The sequence below is a fragment of the Carlito syrichta genome, unplaced genomic scaffold (genome assembly GCF_000164805.1).
Source record: "Carlito syrichta isolate Samal-C Ts95f unplaced genomic scaffold, Tarsius_syrichta-2.0.1 Scaffold89687, whole genome shotgun sequence".
NCBI lineage: Eukaryota > Metazoa > Chordata > Mammalia > Primates > Tarsiidae > Carlito > Carlito syrichta.
In genome coordinates this window covers 581,787-600,148 of record NW_007033783.1, presented here as the reverse complement: position 1 = coordinate 600,148, position 18,362 = coordinate 581,787, and the positions used below count along the sequence as shown (strand labels likewise).

Sequence of the window (18,362 nt, the reverse complement as noted above, 5' to 3'; positions counted from 1 at the left end):
CTGGGCTCCAGCGATCCTTCCGCCTCAGCCTTCCAAGTAGCTGGAACTACAGGCACGTACTACCACGCCCGGCTACTTTTTTGATTTATTGTAGAGATGAGGTCTCGCCTGCCCAGGCGGGTCCTAATTTGGGTGTTTATCGCTTCTCTCACACACCCAGCATGTACTTGTATAGAAGCTATCTGCCCAGACGTAAGAGTTTTCCGTAATTATTCATCCCAGCCAGAAGTTTGTTCTGGTGGCCAACAAGGCCTGTTTGGTATTGTGCATCTGCTTGTGAACTAAATCTTCTCAATATACTAAAAGGCTATTTTGAACATATGGAAAGGTTGCATATGCCCAGCTCCCAGCATTATGGAAAGACACATGTACCATAAAAATAATCCAGCCAGGATTTTTCCTTCTGCCTAACCCAAGAGGGGATGAACTAGGCATTCCCCTTTATGAAGGTCTCAAAACACAAAATGCTCTAGCCCTCGACCAAGTTCCTAATGTAGAAGGGACCCAGGTTTGGGAAAATAACAAATGGCCACCCCTGAAAATTATAAATACTTATGGCCCAACCACATGGGCACAAGATAGAAGTCAGAAATGCCACACGCCTATATATATATGCTAAATAGCATTATCAGGTTACAAACTCTCTTGGAAATTATAACTAATCAAACAGCCACAGCTTTTGAACTTGTTGCTCAGCAGCAAGCCCAAATGTGTGCAGCTATTTATCAAAACCGCTTAGCAGCCGGGCTCGGTGGCTCAGCCTGTAATCCTGCGCCTTTGGGAGGCTGAGGTGAGTGGATTGCCTGAGCCCGCAGGTTCGAGACCCACCTGGGCAGCGAGACCTCATCTCTACAATAAATCAAAAAATCAGCCGGGCGTGGTAGCACACGCCTGTAATTCCAGCTACTCGGAAGGCCGAGGCGGAAGGATCGCCGGAGCCCAGCTGGTCGAGGCTGCGGTGGCCAGGAGCGGCCACTGCACTCCAGTCTTGGTGACAGAGTGAGACTCCAACTCAAAAAAAAAAATAATAATAATTAAAATAATTTAAAAATTGTGGAATACTTATAAAAAAAACAAACAAACGCTTAGCTTTGAACTACCTGCTAGCGAAAAAAGAAGGAATATGTGATAAATTTAATAGCTCTAACTGTTGTTTGCAAATAGATAATAATGGTAAAGTTATAATTAATATAGCCACCAACGTTAGAAGGCTTGCCCATATCCTGGTGCAAAAATGGCAAGGCATAAAAATCAGCAATTGGTTTAAAAACATGTTCTCGGGTCTAGAAAAATTTAAGTATATTATTGAATCTATACTCCTATTGGTGGGATCCTACTGTCTTATCCTCCCTTACATAGCCCCAATAATTATGAACGCCATTTCTAAGTTTGTGGAAACAGTTATTCAATGAAAAACTGTGGCCCATATAATGTCAGTGCACCAAGTTAAAAATAATGATGCTTTAAATCTATAAAAGATCAAGCATCAAGGGGGGAATGATGTGGCAGGAAGGGGGTTGGTAGCAGTTAAAGGTATTTCCTTTTGAAAGCCACATGGCAAGCTCTAAAGACCCGTCAGGCTGATTTTGTTTGAAAAGGCCAAATGATCAGAGACTGATGGTTCTCATGGAAATGCAAAAGAGCAACTAATTCACAGACTTATCCAAAACCCCTCTTTTGAAGTTGATGGTTTACAACCCTGCTTGCAGACCCTGCTGCCTTGTGTTTCCTGGAGACCATTTGTTCTTTGAAAAATCGGATTTTGCTGAGTACAGCCTTGCAAGATTTCAGGAGAATGTGTAATCGCTCAACACGACCCTCTCCCTTACCTAAAGAAGGGTATATGACCCCTCTTCTTCCATTCTGTGGGGCTCGAGTTAAAAGCGTTAGCCCCATCGAGCCCGTAACAGGGACCGACGTAATAAAGTACCACTTCCTATAATTGTCTCAGTGTCACAATCTCTCTGTCTTCCTGCTACACTATGAGTACATAAACAATGTGTTAAACATACACTGAAATAGTAAATACCAATTTCAGGAAATAGTAGTTTTCTTTGGGCAAGTGGTCAGGAATAGACTAGTAGGAAATATTTGGGAGTTTAAATTGTATATAAAGTTATATTTGTTAGGCAAGTATACAGTGTTATATTCTCTGAAATTTGTGTATGGCTTTAGTCATGAGTTTATTTACTCATTTAGTCTGTCGCCCATCAGTCTGTTCAACTACCTATTCATTTTTTTAATTCTGTCAGAATAATTTTGTTAAAAAAATAATCTGAGAAAAAATGATTTGGGCTTAAACCAAGCTGGAAGAAAGAGGCAAGCTATAATTAGAAGAAACCGATTTAAAAGCGATTTTGGGTTCAAGTTACCAAGACTTAACAATTGGTTGTGATTACATGTGTAAGGTGTGGAGATAGAAAATCATCGAGAATTTATTCAGGCTTCTAACTTGGCATCAGACCATTGGGCATGCCAGTAAAAGAGGAAGAGTGATATTGAAACTGAAGGGAGTAAATTATCTAACATTGTCTTGCTACATGTTTTTTTTTTTTTCTGTAAGCCTAGCAGGTTATCTTAAACCCTTAATTCGGTCATTATTTATTATATATCTGCTGTATATAAGATGAATAAATATGCAGATCCATTAAATTTGTGCATAAATAAGTGTTCTTTTTCATTAATAAGTTTCTTGCAATGTTTATACCAGTAATTTTTAAACATCATGGTACTGTTGCTGCTTTAATACATTCAATTGGGCATGTATTTTCAATGAAATACAGTTGAATGCCAGTATGCAAACTTCATTATTTGGGAACTACTTTAAAAAGGGTTAGAATCTATTAAAAACTTCAGGCTGTGCACATTCATTTAAGTCTGCAAATTATATTCAGAAAAAAAGTTGAAGGTGCTTTTCTTGAAAACATCCCCAAATGTATAGTATATGAATTGAACAGTGACTAGATAAGGCTAACTTCAGTCATTCTTTCTCAAAAGTTATTTAGTTCATACAACAGTAAATATTTAACTCTGGATAATTTCAGCCACATGAGCAGATCCTTTGAATGGAAATAAATTTATTCATAAAATTTGAAACATTGATCTGTTATCTCTATCTTCCTCTTTTCTATGGCTTCTCTTGGATGTTGATTATCCTTTGTAAACGGGAATTCACCACAGGGACTAATGGGATAGAAAGAGTCCTACTAACTGCATGGGTATATGGGTATCCAACTCCTGCCTAATTAGAGCATCTAAGTTATTTTCTTCTCTCTGGGTCCTACTCAAGTGCTCTGTTCAAAGTTCTAGATTTTAGTCTGTTTCCAATAGAAACATGAATTCCCAATTCTGAGTCCCCATGAAGTCTCCCTATTCCTCCTCCACAGCTTTCTCAAGATTATATAACAAGTTTAGGCTTAGGTCAGTAAAATGACTCTGCATTCCAATCCTGAGTGTTCAAGATACCCATGAGCTCAGCTGGGTTCTTTGAGAGCTTCTGGGACCATAAGCCCCATAATCTCACCTTTGCTTTACTCCACCACAATATACATCCATTATTTTAATTTTACATAATTCCTCCAAAGACAAAGAAATAAGCCAAAGATCACAGTAAAATCACAAAGATGGAATTCCCTAGAGACTTGAAAAAAGCCATCATTTCCTGCCTTGATATGGCGGCCAGTAGCCCCTTTGAAGGAAAGCATCTGTCCTCTTCAAGGAAACAAGAAAGATCTGGTTCTCCTTTCTAGTTTGGAAAGTAGTAGGCGGTGTTATCTGTTTTACAGAGCCGGGAGCCTCATGCTACTGGGCTGCAAGCTGCTGGCTGCCTTGGTTAACGTGATGAAAATTTCATCAGCTGTCTCTAATGAAAGACGATGTGTGTAGGGCAAGATGTCAGCATCTGTGGTTGGGTTTCTCTTCCCCAGCTCATGAGTTACAGTTAGCAGGGAGCAATTACACCAATATGTAGTCTACAACCAGTCACCTGAAATTCTTGTATTTCAGTTATATGGCTAGGTAGTCTTTAAGTCTGTTTAGAAACCTTTACATGCTCTTATTTGGTTATCAAATGGTCTTTTATACCATCTCCTTCTGTCTAATAGCATTTAATCATTTGCAGCTTCTGTAAATAAAAGTTTTTATTTGAATATTTACTAACTTAAATAATTTCATGACCAAGAGAAGAATTTTACTTTTGAGGGGGTGGAGATATATTTGATTTGACACACTTTGTTCTAAACATTTCTTCTTATAGGAGATTTAATCGCAAAAGTTGTAAAATGATATAATCTGTGATGTAGAAGTGACCTTTACAGCAGTGCTCCTTAAATTTTAATGAGAATAGAGAGCATCTGGGGCTCTTGTTAAAATTCGGATTCCGATGTAGTAGGTGTGGCCTGAAATTCTACATTTCTGTCTGGCTCCCAGATGAAGCTATTGCAACTCCCTGAACTATGATCTGTGCAGCTCACCTAGAAGACCTGAGGGCATTCAGTCAACGGGCTTCCATTGAGCTTTCCTAGCACTGCTGTGAAGGAGGAACAAGACAGGCTTAAAAGATAAAGCCCCTATCTTTGAAGACAGAAAACAACCATGTTATAAACAGTTGCATCTATATCAGTCTTATTCATAAATTTTTAATAAACACATGAAATTGTCTATGTCAAAATAACTGTTGACACTTTCAAAGCACTTACCTGGGGCAATAACACTCGTTATGTATTTCACATTCTAGCATATTTATATGTCAATTTCATCATTTTCTATTCATTCATATAAGAAGCTATAGTGATGTTTTAAGCATTATGTAATGCACATTGAAGGCCTTTTAAATAAAAATTATTTTATTGCAGTAGATATTTACATTCAAATAAGAATGTTACAACTAAACCTACAGTGTATAGATATATATCGAATTATGTTCTTATATATGCACATTTTAAGATGACGTATTTTTAGTTCTTAGGGAAAGCAATTAATGAGTTTATGTGACCTTCTTTAAGATGTGTTATTTCACATTAACTTCATAATATCAGTTTATGATTATTTTTGTGTAATGAGTAACATGCTAGTATGGATAATGCAACATTAACATTATTACAAAAACCCCATTGTAATTAGCATTCAGAACTCATTCATTAGAACAAATTTAACTTTCTAATTGTGTTTTCTTTGCATAATATTAAAATATGAAACTTTTTTCATCATTTGATGGCAGGTAGGTAACTCCTAAGTGTTCCACAGACAGAGGAACCTCAGGCTAGAGTTTGCTAACAATTGTAAAGCCTTTTTACATGTCATGGTGTACTGCATTACCCAATGTCACATCCATCTCTTACACTTTTACCTCAAAAGGGCTAGAAAGCTAGTAAAGATAGAGCCAGCTCACAATTCCTCGGCTTTTCGGTTCAGTGGTTGTTCAGGTACACTAACAAGGAGATTCTGCTTTATGTTTTTGAAATGATGAGTAGAAGGAAAGAAAAGAAGAGGAAGACAGCAATATCTGTATTCTCATTTAATGTCTGCAGCAACCCTATGAAACAAGTACTGTTGTCATCCCATTTGTGGAAAAAACTGAGGTCCCAAGACTTTATTCAAGTGCCCACATCTCTGAGGTAGAGCTCTGTGGTATTTGAACCCAGGCAATTGGACTTCGTAACCCCTGAATGTTTCTAATAATTCCCCTGGGTTGCAATTATAAATACAGATGCAATAGGTACATACACTGGTAGTAAACTGATTCCAGAATAACGACTCTCCCACAGAGCCATCTGGTTTCTCTCAGCCTCATCACTGGGCCTCTCCCTTTTCTGGTTAGTAAAGAATGGTCTCCAACAGTGGTCCTCTTTCCTCATTTCCTCTCTTTCTACTCAGGATAGCAGGAAGTCTAAACATTTTATCTACTCAGCATCTCTAGTGATTCAGGCTGGGAGCACACTTCCCCATCAGTTTAGAAGCAATTTCTTGATAGTTGTGCTAAGCACTGTGAGGGGACATAATTCAGAAATGTGGCCAAGCACTAAGGAACTCAAGATAATAACAGTGGTATGATAACAAAGTTCTTTTAGGAAGACAGAGTAGGTGGTGTTATTTTCAGTTGCCAATGTGGAGCTTTTCACTGCACATGTAATTTAGAGCTATGTTTATTTGGACTGGTGTTTAAAATTAGAAATTGACCATCTGTATTTTTCTTGATAAGTATGGAGTCATCCTGACCAAAAGGTTTTTGAAGATCAGGATAGTTTATATTTGCAATATTATTTTTGGAAAAGAAGAAAGGATGAAGAAGAATTTGAAAATAACACTTAGTAGTTGAAGACTTAAGATAATTTTAGTATACATTCAGCAACATATTATGTAACCAAACTAAAATCAAAATTTTAACATACCAGTACAAGGTAAAATCACAAACATGTATGTGCTGGACTTCAGAAAATGAGATGATGAAAAGTGATCCTGACATTTGTAGTGTTTAATGTATATTTGCAGTCTACTACACTTATTTATTTATTTTACTCATTGTATGTTTCTAACAGCATGCAAGGAAGTTGATGTTATTTCGGTATTCCACAAATAAAAGAATTGGGCATAGATATGTTAAGGAACTTCACCCAGGTCATAGTTAGTGGTTGAACAAGAACTCAAACCCAGATCTCTTAAAAATCTAACTCTGAACCGGGCTTGGTGGCTCAGCCTGTAATCCTGCGCCTAGGGAGGCTGAGGTGAGTGGATTGCCTGAGCTCACGGGTACGAGACCCGCCTGGGCAACTTGGTGAGACCTCATCTCTACAATAAATCAAAAAATTAGCCGAGCGTGGTAGCGTGCGCCTGTAGTTCCAGCTACTTGGAAGGCTGAGGCAGAAGGATCGCCTGAGCCCAGGAGGCCGAGGCTGCAGTGACCGGGAGTGGCCACTGCACTCCAGTCTGGGTGACAGAGTGAGACTCCAACTCAAAAAAAAAATCTAACTCTGGTCATATTTCCCCCAAGTCAATTTATTCTGAGCTATTCAGCCTTCTTCCCTAACATTGTTTTTGATTCAGAAGTAATTGTTTTTATAGTAAAGAATGCAGTCAAATCAATTCAGCTGAAAAATACATACATCCTGAAAATATTAAATCTTAAGAAAATTGTGAATTATTTGTGGCTGTAGCACACAGTTGAAGGACAATTAATAGTTGAGACTGCAAAATGAAAGCATAATCATAGCACAAACACTTTAAATTTTATCTTATATTTGAAAGTATGTATGTAACTGCCAAAATATTAGCTGCTCTCAGAATGTTCTAGAAACAAGAGCAGAAGAACCTTTATTTGCAGAGAACAAGAAAGGTATTTTTCCTTTGGAAAGGACCTTTGTTATTGTTAACTAATGACTGAGAATTTTAGGATGGAAACCTTTGTATTAAAGTAGTGCTACTCCACTCATGCCTTTTTAAAAAACTTTTTTCACGTGATAGTTTTGTATTGCAATAATCATGCATTGCTGAAAGTTCTATGAGTTGCTTAACTACTTTTTAACAAATAATATAAAAGTTTTCTTATAAAGGTTTCATGTTCTGTGCCATATTTAGCTATTTTAATGTGTTTAGTTCTATTTATAGTCAACATTCACCATAAGAAGTTAAAACATTGTTTCGCTTTTAAAATAAGGACTTTCTCTTGTTAAACTACTTATGTTAGGTTTAGGAAGGACATTAGTGATTGCATTTCATTTTTTTTCAGGATTCTTTCCCTGAAAATAATCATAGAATGTTATAGTTTATTTTAATTGTTTTGCATGGAAAGCCTGGAATATTGCTAGGAAGAGAAAATAAAGATTTAGTGGACATAATATTTATCAACGTTTCCCAGGTAGTATTTCCCACTTGCCATTGCATTGAAAAAAAGTTGATTCTTTCCATCTGAACTTGTATTACTTTTCACTTTTTTCTCAAAAAGTACAGTCTGACTGAGTTACTAGGTCTTCATATGTTATCTTTTTTCTCATTAAAGAAAAAATACTATTTCTCTAGATGCCTGTCCTATTTAAAACACAAAGTACACAACAGCTGTTTGAAAACTTTTTTTTTTTTTATTTCTGGTTATCTTTATCTGTTTGTATAAATTGCTAAATTGCTTTCACAAAATGCCTCTAGACATAAGGGAATCATTTGCATAAGTGGATGAAGATTTTGTTTTGCATGAAGGAAAGCTTGAAATGGTCTCCTAATCAGTTTCCTTCCTTCCTCTTGTTGCAGTATCCGGCTGCCCTGATGAACCTGGGAGCTATTCTACACCTCAACGGCAGACTCCAGAAGGCTGAGGCCAACTACCTGCGGGCGCTGCAGCTCAAGCCCGATGACATCATCACACAGTCTAATCTCCGTAAACTGTGGAACATCATGGAAAAACAAGGCTTGAAGACTTCCAAGACCTGACACAGGAGGCAGAAACCCATCCTCCACTTTACAAAGCTATCTTTCTTAACAGACAGAAATTCCCAGCAGTGCTATGACAAGAGTTCGTGTTGGACTTCAAGACCAGGGCAGAGGTCACTGAGGTCACTGCCACTTCTGGAAGAATCCACTTCGCTGTTGGCACAGCTGTTAACACCAAAAAGGGGAACATTGGAACCCTCTTGGAGGATGTAATTGTTACCCGTAGACTGTAAACCAGAGCACTTAACACAGAATCTTTTGGCATTCTTAAAAGGGAGGGGTGGGTGTCTAAGTTACAGATTTTGTTCTAATTTTGAAAGCTAATCTTAAAATTATATTATTCCTTAAACACTGTGAGAGGAAGTCAGAGTGCCCATTCAGCCAGGTCAGCTATCAAGGCTAAGTGTTAATTGGGAGTGATGAATGCACAGTGTGAGTTCCAGTGAGCCACCAGTTGCCCTAACACTGCTGTCTTCCCTCTTTGGGACAGCCTGCTTATTAATTTCTGAAGCTTGGAAAACTTTTTTATTTTTAAATACTGTATCAAGATCTGTCAGAATTAGCAGTTACTTTTTGACTAGTGTACATTATGTTTTATGATTTGGACATCGTGGGCTTCATCTTGGGGGACATCATTTGCTTTTGGTATTCCAAAAAAGATATGGAGAGTAGAGCTGACTACACCTGACACTCGTGTTGTAAGAGGGACTAGGGAGGCTTTATATGTGTCAGGCAGGCAGTTTTTTTATATGTTGATGTTGTCAGTATTTTTCCCCCAAACTACCTGGTTAAATTCATTGTATTAATTCATTTGAAATTACTTTTTTGAATGGCTATTCCTGGTTAATGTGCAAGCTTGCATGAGGCTAAAGGAAAGAGAAGTTCATAAGTGTTCCAGTTCCAATGACTAACCAACAGCTATTAGACAAAAAAGAAGGTGCTTTGTGCTTCCCAGATGTTGCAAGTTAAAAAATCAAGTTTCCACATAAGAGTGTAGGATGATGGTTACCAATGATTTTGTGTTTTGGAAAGAGTTTGTATGAAATGCTAATCACTATCTAAGAGGTACCTAAACAGCAATGCTGATACATTTTCAAGGAATTATTTGTATCTTATTTTGCTCTTCCCAAAAAACCTAACAAATTACTTATGTTAAGCTGCAGTGGAGTGTAGCATTGGCCTGTGTGTTGCTAGGTTTTCTGCCAAGTGCTATTTTCAGTTGAAAACTATTTTTCACTAGAAAATTTGGTATTTTATTTTATTACCTGTCAGTAACCACTTCAATGATCATTTCATCAAAAAAGACTATAAATGAAGTAGAGGAAAACATTTACTGAGCGTTATTTTGTCTTGCAGTCAAACGTTACTACAAAAAATTAACTTCAAAAAGCACTAGTTCATTACCAACTTCTTCATAGAAAAGTTAGCTATACTACAGCCTATATATTTATTTATTTATTATTCTACCATAGCAAAATAACAAAACTTGATGCATTAAGCCAGTTATTTGCAACTGAAAATCACCTGTTTCTCCTTCCCTTTCATACTCCATGTATATATATGTTCATCATTCCCATTAAAGGGAAACTGGACATACAAATACATCATATTATGTTTTCTTCATATTTGATTTTTTTATGTATCGGAATTCAGTGGGATGAAAAATTTAAAGTAGTGTTTCTATGGCATTAGTGTTTTTTGGGAGAAGGGCAAATGTAGTGAGAGATTTTTTGATGACATTAATAAGAAGGCCCTTCTCTAATATGTATATTATTTTGTAAAGATTTCATTGAAGGGCCAAAAGTTAAATTATAACTAAATCACTGTGGTATTTAACATTTAACAACAACAAACCCGTGGTCAGACCAAAATAGTGGGTTGAAGTGTATTTTTCATCTTCTACTACATTGGCAATTACAAAAAAAAAATAAATAAATATAAAAAAGGAATTTAATATAAGGCTATAGAGATTAATTCAATGTCTAACATTTGTATTTATTTAAATAGTTATTGACCTATGATGACTTCCTAGTGTTAACATTTTATGTCTTTTTATTGTTATTGTTCTTCCTTTCAAAGATTTGGTTCTTAATAGGGTCACTGAATGCACAGTAGAGGCACTACATGTTGACCCAGTTCCCAAGTAGCATAATAATTGGGTCTGTGTCATCAAATGCATGGATCTTTAATAACTAAATTTCCCTGACACTTTTCACTACAGGGCTGGACTTAGTAACTGACCAACTCGGGTGGGGGGAGGGCTGGGGAGGTGTTAGAACATGATCAAAAAATGTCTCCACTCAGGGATTTATGGTGGATTATTGCAGACAGTGCTAAAAATATAGAGCACAAGACAAGTTTACTAAATTAAAATTTTATTTTTTGAGAAACTGTTATTTGTATAAATTATCAAGATTTGTAGGCTTTCCTTTTGTAGAAATAATTGTTTTATGTGCCAGAGAATTTCAATTTTGTTTTCAACAATAAAGCATTGATAACAAATTTGTCGTGTAAGCTTTTTTAAAATCTTCTACAGCAATAACACTTATACCTTCTTGGATTTTAGTAGATTTGGAAAAGGGTTAAAAAGAGTAGGGATTGAGTGTCTAATAGACATACGTTGTGTTTTTTTATAATCAATAATGATAATCAATTTTAATAGTTATGATAATACTGATAACTATTGCCAACATCACCAGGTCTACTATATTCAGAAAAGATGATAAAGTTTTGTTTAATTTTCTTTTATGTTGAGCTATGGAAAAAAATACTAGGAAGTATTCCAGGTAGCACATATTTGCCAATTCCCTGCTTCAATAGGTTGTTTGGTAAAAATGGCCATATTTAAATTGTTAGGGTGTGGACGGACCAGGTGAGTGTGGAGAGGCGCAGGGAGGCGTGCAGCACTGCCAGGGCTGGCAAGCCGGAGGTGCGTGCCGGCAACCCAGAGATCCGAGTAGATTGCAAAGAATTGCAACACACAGAGGTGAGAGAAGAAAAGATTTATTTAAGAAAAGTTCACCCCCCACAGACAGGAAGTGGGCCTACACTCTAGGTGAGTGTGGCCCCGTAGCCCCCCAAGTCTTGGCTTAAATCCTTTCCTTGGAGATGTTGCTCATGACTTCACGTGACTGCCCGTGTCTTCCCGTGACTGCCCATGTCTTCCTTATTGACCACCTGTGGATGTCTTGGAGGTCCTGTGACACAGAGACTCATTAATGTTCACCCACATTATCATAGCCCCTAGAGAAGGGTGTGACAAGGATTCTAATTATCCTGTATCTTCCCCAACGACATTCCTTAGAGCTAATGGAGTGTGCACTTCCTCCTTATCTCCTAGGCATTCCCAGTAGGTAGCTTTGGGGGAGATTCTTAACTTCTCTGTGGATAGGGCCCGTTCTACTGGAAGATTAAGTCCCTACCCGCTCCCTCTCTGGGCGGGCTATAACTTTTTATAATTACAAGTTTCATGACTTTTACAGTCCTTGACCAATGTATGATATCTTAGGCCTTGTTAAATTCCCTATGAGATATCTGGCACCAGGAAGTCTGTTCCAAAAAAAGACAAAGTCGGCAAAGTTAATTTTTACTTAAAGTGTGCATTTCTCCAAAAGTATAGCTTCTACTTTCTCATCATTGTATTAAGATTTAGGAAGAAGAGTAAAAAAATGCATTTCCCACTCTCAGCCTGTCCTTTCATAAATGACCTTGATTCTCTAGTTCTGGTCTTGGATGAAGACACAATCCTATTCTGCTGAGAAATGTGGGGGCAATACATTCAGGCATCAGTTATAAGGGAAACATTGGGTCCTAGACATTCAAGCTGACAGAATTCAAAGCCTTGTTAAAATTATATTTTGCCTATTTCCTCTATTATAGGATACAAGTTAGCTTGAGGAATTTATTTTATACTAAATATTCTATGGATGTATGAGGTTGCATTCCAGTTTTATTTATTTATTTATTTTTATTTTTTATTTTTTGAGTTGGAGTCTCACTCTGTCACCCAGACTGGAGTGCAGTGGCCGCTCCCGCCACCGCAGCCTCGACCTGCTGGGCTCCGGTGATCCTTCCGCCTCAGCTTCCAAGTAGCCGGAATTACAGGCATGCGCTACCATGCCCGGCTGATATTTTTGATTTATTGTAGGGATGAGGTCTCGCTGCCCAGGCGGGTCTCGAACCCACGGGCTCAGGCAATCCACTCACCTCAACCTCCCAAAGGCGCGGGATTACAGGCTGAGCCACCGAGCCTGGCTGTATTCCAGTTTTATAGATAAGGAAACCAGGGCTCAATGGTATGAAACAACCTGCCCAATGTGACTAAGCTAGCAGGCAACAAGCCTGTCCCCAAGTTGTCTGACGATGTGTCCTGTGTCATGTGGGCACTCAGGCATTGAACCAGAAGTCTAGAGATTAAGTTTCTCAACCCTCTTGGCTTTTCTCTAGCTATTTCACCTTCCACAAATCACGTTCTCTACCTTTCTCACTGCAGATGATCATCAAGATTTAAGGAGGTAATTCATAAAAACATCTTTAAAATTTGATTGTGAGAGCCAAAAACAAAAAAACAAAAACTTCAGTGATCATATACGCATTTATTTCCACCTGAGGAATATAATTCTCACAACGTATATGATTTAACCAAGACCCCAAAACTAGTTAATGGCAATATACACCAAGCTGCAGATATGTCAATCACTAGGAGATCTTCCTATATGAAGAGCTACACAATTGATTCTATTTTTAAATGAAGTATAGTTATAACTTGAATGGAAGCACTATACTCTAAAGTCAGTGAAGGAGCGACCACATCTTTGTTTGTTGGCCTTGTTTCTCCAGCTTGGTTCGTTGTTGTATAGAAGACCACAAAATATACCAAAAATGAAAATTTCAGTATTATTTGCTCATAAGCAACTCAATTTTTATATATTTAAATCACTTTCTAAAGAGAGTTTTGAGGATCTGACGACTCTGTTGAAGATTTTCACCTAAATGATGACAATCTTCACACAAGTTTCCAGTAAAAAAAAAAAGGAAATGCATCTGTCTTGGTTATTCTTTCTATTACAAGGAAAGAACCTGAGTTTCCATAGCTAATTCAAGAATTATAATAATTCCAATTATTTGTACCTTTGGGATATGATGTTTTGCTTAAATATATTCAGTACTATTGAAGTTGCTTTCTACTATTTAAAACTCAAGTCTGTTCAATAAAGGGATATGGCTAGAAAACATGTCTTATGCATCGGAATTGCTATACACTATAAGGACAGAGCAAGCTGAATTGCACTGCAATTGTGGTGACTCTTTTGTGGTAGAGAAAGATGTATGTAGACCAGGACTATCGCCTTCTTGCTGTGTCATCTTGGGTGGTCTTCCTGCAGGATGCAATCAGAGAGTACTTTGAGCCAGCTTTCATTCCATAGGCCACTTCACCACATTGGCCTTTTGTTGTTATTCTATAGAGATTTGAGATGTATCCTTTCTCCCTGGAGGATTGCTAGGATTTAAGTTTCTTGTTAACTTGAAATTCCTATGAAGTTTTTCTTCCAGGTTTCCCAAAACTTTCCTCCAACTTCTTATAGCTGCTCTCTGATGTTACCATGCTATTTATTTGCCTGTTCCAGAGAATGGAGAGAACTACTAACTACTTTTTTTAGAAAGAAAATTCTTGGGTTAAATGAGAAAGTTACAAGTATATGAGACAATGTGATGAGATAATAAAAAATATCTACAGGAAACTAAATATAATATCAAAAATGGCTTCTGAGAAATGTTTCTGAGGGTTACCAAATAGAGTCAAGGTGAAGAGAGAAAGAGTAGACACATGGGGAATTGACTGTTAATTGTCATTAGTAATTATGAAGTTTCTGTTTTAGAGATGAGGGTTTGATATGAACAGTTTGAGACTATCTGCATTCTTTTCAGTTGCCCAGTAATCTATTCAGATTGGGTCACTGTGTTGGGAAAAGAAAAAGAAAAAGAGTGCATGATACAACCACAGGAAAGGCTTGAAAAATGAACAACCGATACAAAGTCTAGACTAGAACTGTCTATCTGTTCCAGTCGGAAATGGATTTAATTTATCTCCTACCTCCTTTGGATTTGACAGTTATATCACTTATTCAAGGCAAAGCTGTCAGCCATAATCCAGTCTATTGGAGAGAATAGAGTTCTATATTTCAAGTAATAGTTCAGGACTTCTAGAAACACATTTTCTAATAATTTTCTATCATGTCTCTTTCTCTTCTGTCCTAGTAGATTCAAAATGAAATAACTCCTGTGAGACTTTCCTCTTGGTAATATCACTGAGCAGTTAGAAAGTGTAATAAAGTTTAGAAAATGTTTTGGGGGAGAAATCAAGCAATTTAATTTCCAAAAATGCTTAAAATACCATACAGAAATTAAAGTGCTTTATTTTTTCAGCTGGACACTCTTCTCATGTAATGTAAAAGATAATTAAATACCAGACTATCAGCATTGCTGAGAGAGGGACGTGTGTGTGTGTGTGTGTGTGTGTGTGTGTGTGTAGGATGTAGAAATAGTGATTACCTTTATTTTATTTTTTTGATTACCATTCATCTTAATGTGGGTCCTTTTTCTAATTTCATTTAACAAATAATGGCATATTGACTGTAATTACATTTAGCTTTTAAATTCTGGAGACACGAATGTATTTAAATATACAGAGCCAATTAATTAATAATCTCAAAAGGTTTTCATTCTTTTTATTCTTTTTGTGTTATTTTAAATATGTTGTTTTGCTTAATGTCTGTGTATATTTTATGTTTTCTTTGCAATAGGCTACTTAATATTCAATACATTTTTCTTTGCCTATACTTTATGATAATGACAGTTTAAGAAATTTCTCTGGAACTGTGTTTCAAAATATATTTTTTAAAAGCTGTCTTATGCCACCAAATGTTTTGATGTTACTACCTAATATTCTATTAAAATTTAATAATTTTGCATTATATGATATGGAAGAGTGGAGTGCATCAATATTACATTTGATTATATCCCATGAAGTCTCTCCCATTACCCTGTTGTTGTTTATAAAATGTGATCATACCAGCACAGTATTTCCCTGTATAAAAATCAAGGAAGTTTCTTGGTTAATTTGTTTTCATCTTTGTTTATAGAACCAATTATCATTTGGGCTTGTATTTAGTATAAGTTTTTGTTTTGTGAGTGATGCTGAGGATGAGTTCATTTGCTGCTATTTCTCAAGTAGTCAAAAAATGATATTCTTAGAAATAAATCATAAGACAACTCCCTCGGACCCCCTCCCACTGTGGGAGCTATTCTGTCCTCTCAAATCGTGCTTTAAAAAGAATCAATCATAAGACAAGGAAGAAGAAGCAAAGATTTGACCTAAGCACCATACACATGAGGAAGCTGTGGTTTAGAGCAGTTAATTGGCATTGCTAAGCTTACCCATTCACAGAGATCCAATGTAGCTGGCAGTGTGGAGGTATTAGCTGCAGGGTAAATCCTGCAGAGTTCAACACTAACCAGAGTTTGTGCAATCATCTCTTCTTGCAGTAGAGGGGAGACAAAATTCTGACTAATTTCATTTTGGCTTAAGATATAAAATCTTCATTTCAAGACAAATTTATAAATCGTACCTAACCAAGCACATCTGGTCTAAGGATAAGAGGAACACAGGAGTATTAAGATAGATTAAATCATTTCCAAAGATCCAATAACTTCTTGGTTATTTCTTCTGACCTGCATTGTGATCCAATGTTTATTTGCCTGCTGCCGACAGGTGCAATGTGTAAGATTCCAGTAGACACACCAAATTGGTATGACCCCTTGTGATAAAATAGGTTTTCTTTTCTTTTTTTTTTTAAAGACTAGTCTTTGTGAAATTAAAGGGTTTTGGAGCATAGACGCTGGATGAAAGCTTTTTATAGGCCAAAGAATAATTGTAAAAAAAAATGACATTTTCCTATTGTAATGTAACAACAGTAAACGCATTTGATAAAGTCTTTATGATTATTAGCTACTCTATTTAATTCCCTCATCAACTTCGTCTATTTTATCGCTCTCTGTCATTACATGCATGTGTGCCCACATGCACACACACAAACACTCACCTTGTGTCTGGGGAAGTCCACAAACAAACCAAACGGGTTCTGTACATTTGATCCACCAGGAGAGGAAGTTATTAAGAGGAATAAGACATAATTTGAAATGTCTTGATCAAAAGAGGAAATAATGTGAAATCAAACCTTTTTTTTCCTTAGGTGAGTGATTTAAATCCTGACAAACAAAAGTCAGAAGGAGATGAGATCAGACATTTTTTCAGACATCGTTATGAGCACCTTGGCACATCTCTCTTCACACTGTCCTATGCCTGTCACAATCAGGCTGCTGCTGTGATTCACCAGATCAATCATTTTTAGAGAGTACTTTTCTAACCTTATTCTAGAAAAGAAATACCACTCAAAGGAGGAGATATAACAAATGTAGACTTGTGGTGTGCCCTGTTTTCAGGATAAGAAAAATTACGAAGTTGACCTTTACATATCTTGGTTTTGAATGTATTTTGTCTTGGAGACATTAGCCAATTGATCAAACAGTATGGATTCTCTAATATAGATAGCAACACACTCAGTAATTGTGAACACTGGTGAAAATGAGGAGACCTTTGGAATACCCCAATTGTATCACCTTTCTTTTCTGGCTTTAGCTTCTCAAGTGACATTTTATCCCTTACATGGCAACTCCATTTAACTTGTTCCTTAGAATTTCAGGGCAGTGGGCCCCTTTCCATTGGCATAAATCTGAATTAATAGGGTTTTAATGATTTCTTTCACTCCAAGAAAAAAATATTTTAGGCTGTAATTACATTTTTGTTTTACATGCAGAGCACAGTTCTCAAGGGGCTTCACATCTCTTATACTTACCTATTTTAAAACAATCTGGGAAAGCAGACAGAAGAAATAACATTATTATCAAATCCATGGATTCAGAAATTCAGAATGACTGTCTGACTTGCCCAAGATCACATTCAGTATGAAAACAGGTCTTCTGTCTCCTAACCTTATGGCTTTAATGTAAACCTGGGGCAGGTATTAATAGGTATAAACATGATCGATGCATTAGGAGAGTCCTGTCTTCTCTCTTAATCCCCTAGCCTTTGAAGTTCAGATATGATGGAAAGGTGTTTCCATCTGAAATATTTTCATTCACAATTAGAGATTGATTCCAACTACATCCCTACATAGTAAGAGGGTTGAGAAAGAAGGAGAGGATCACTCAAATGTAAGGATATTTAAGCTTTTGTCAATCCCCTTGTTATTTTTCTTTGTTTATCAGTCCTAGGGATTTGGTATTAATGGCTTCTATTTAAATGTACCTATTGAAGCATTCTCTTGCAGCCCAGGTGTTAGCTGAGCTCAGCCTGATTTTTGGCCGTTCCAGGCTGAGCTCAGCATTCTGAAGCTCTGAGTCTGTGCTTCTGATAATCTCTTATGGCTTTTTCTTCTTCCCCCGCCCCCCGCTATTTACTAATTGAAGAACACACACTCTTCTGACTTCCCCAAAACCATTTGCACAGGCTGATGTTAAGGGTTTGAGGTGACAGCATGATTTTAATTACATAACAGAATTGAATATTGAACAAACATGTTCTTAATGCCCCTCTAGCTGCCCATGCCAAGCAGAAAATCCCATGGGTTATCCATAACCATGGGCTTTAGGCCCCTACCAGACAATGCTCTCTTCCCATGGCCCACCCCAGTCTCAAAACTATTGTTACTTTCTTGTGCTAAAGTCTCCAGAACTGTTGTACTGTGTGGAAAGTGTCATATCCAAGTGCTTTCCTTAAACAGAGTTTTAAAACTGACAGTTTACAGGCTGGATTTAGCCTCTACCTAGTTTTGAAAAATGTGGGCAAATAGTTCGAATGTAGAGGTTTATTAAAATCCGGATTT

At 37.0% G+C, this 18,362-nt stretch overlaps 1 protein-coding gene across 2 annotated transcripts in view; it reads left to right on the top strand.

Moving 5' to 3' along the window:
- The window catches only part of TMTC2 (transmembrane and tetratricopeptide repeat containing 2), a 424,604-nt gene extending 413,683 nt beyond the window's left edge, over nucleotides 1-10,921 (top strand). For both annotated transcript variants that reach the window (XM_021712338.1, XM_008058159.1), the window contains one exon: nucleotides 8,239-10,921. In XM_021712338.1, the coding sequence (XP_021568013.1) occupies nucleotides 8,239-8,418 (180 nt within the window). In that variant the 3' untranslated portion in view covers nucleotides 8,419-10,921. The remainder of the gene's footprint in view (nucleotides 1-8,238) is intronic.
- Nucleotides 10,922-18,362: the final 7,441 nt, after the last annotated feature.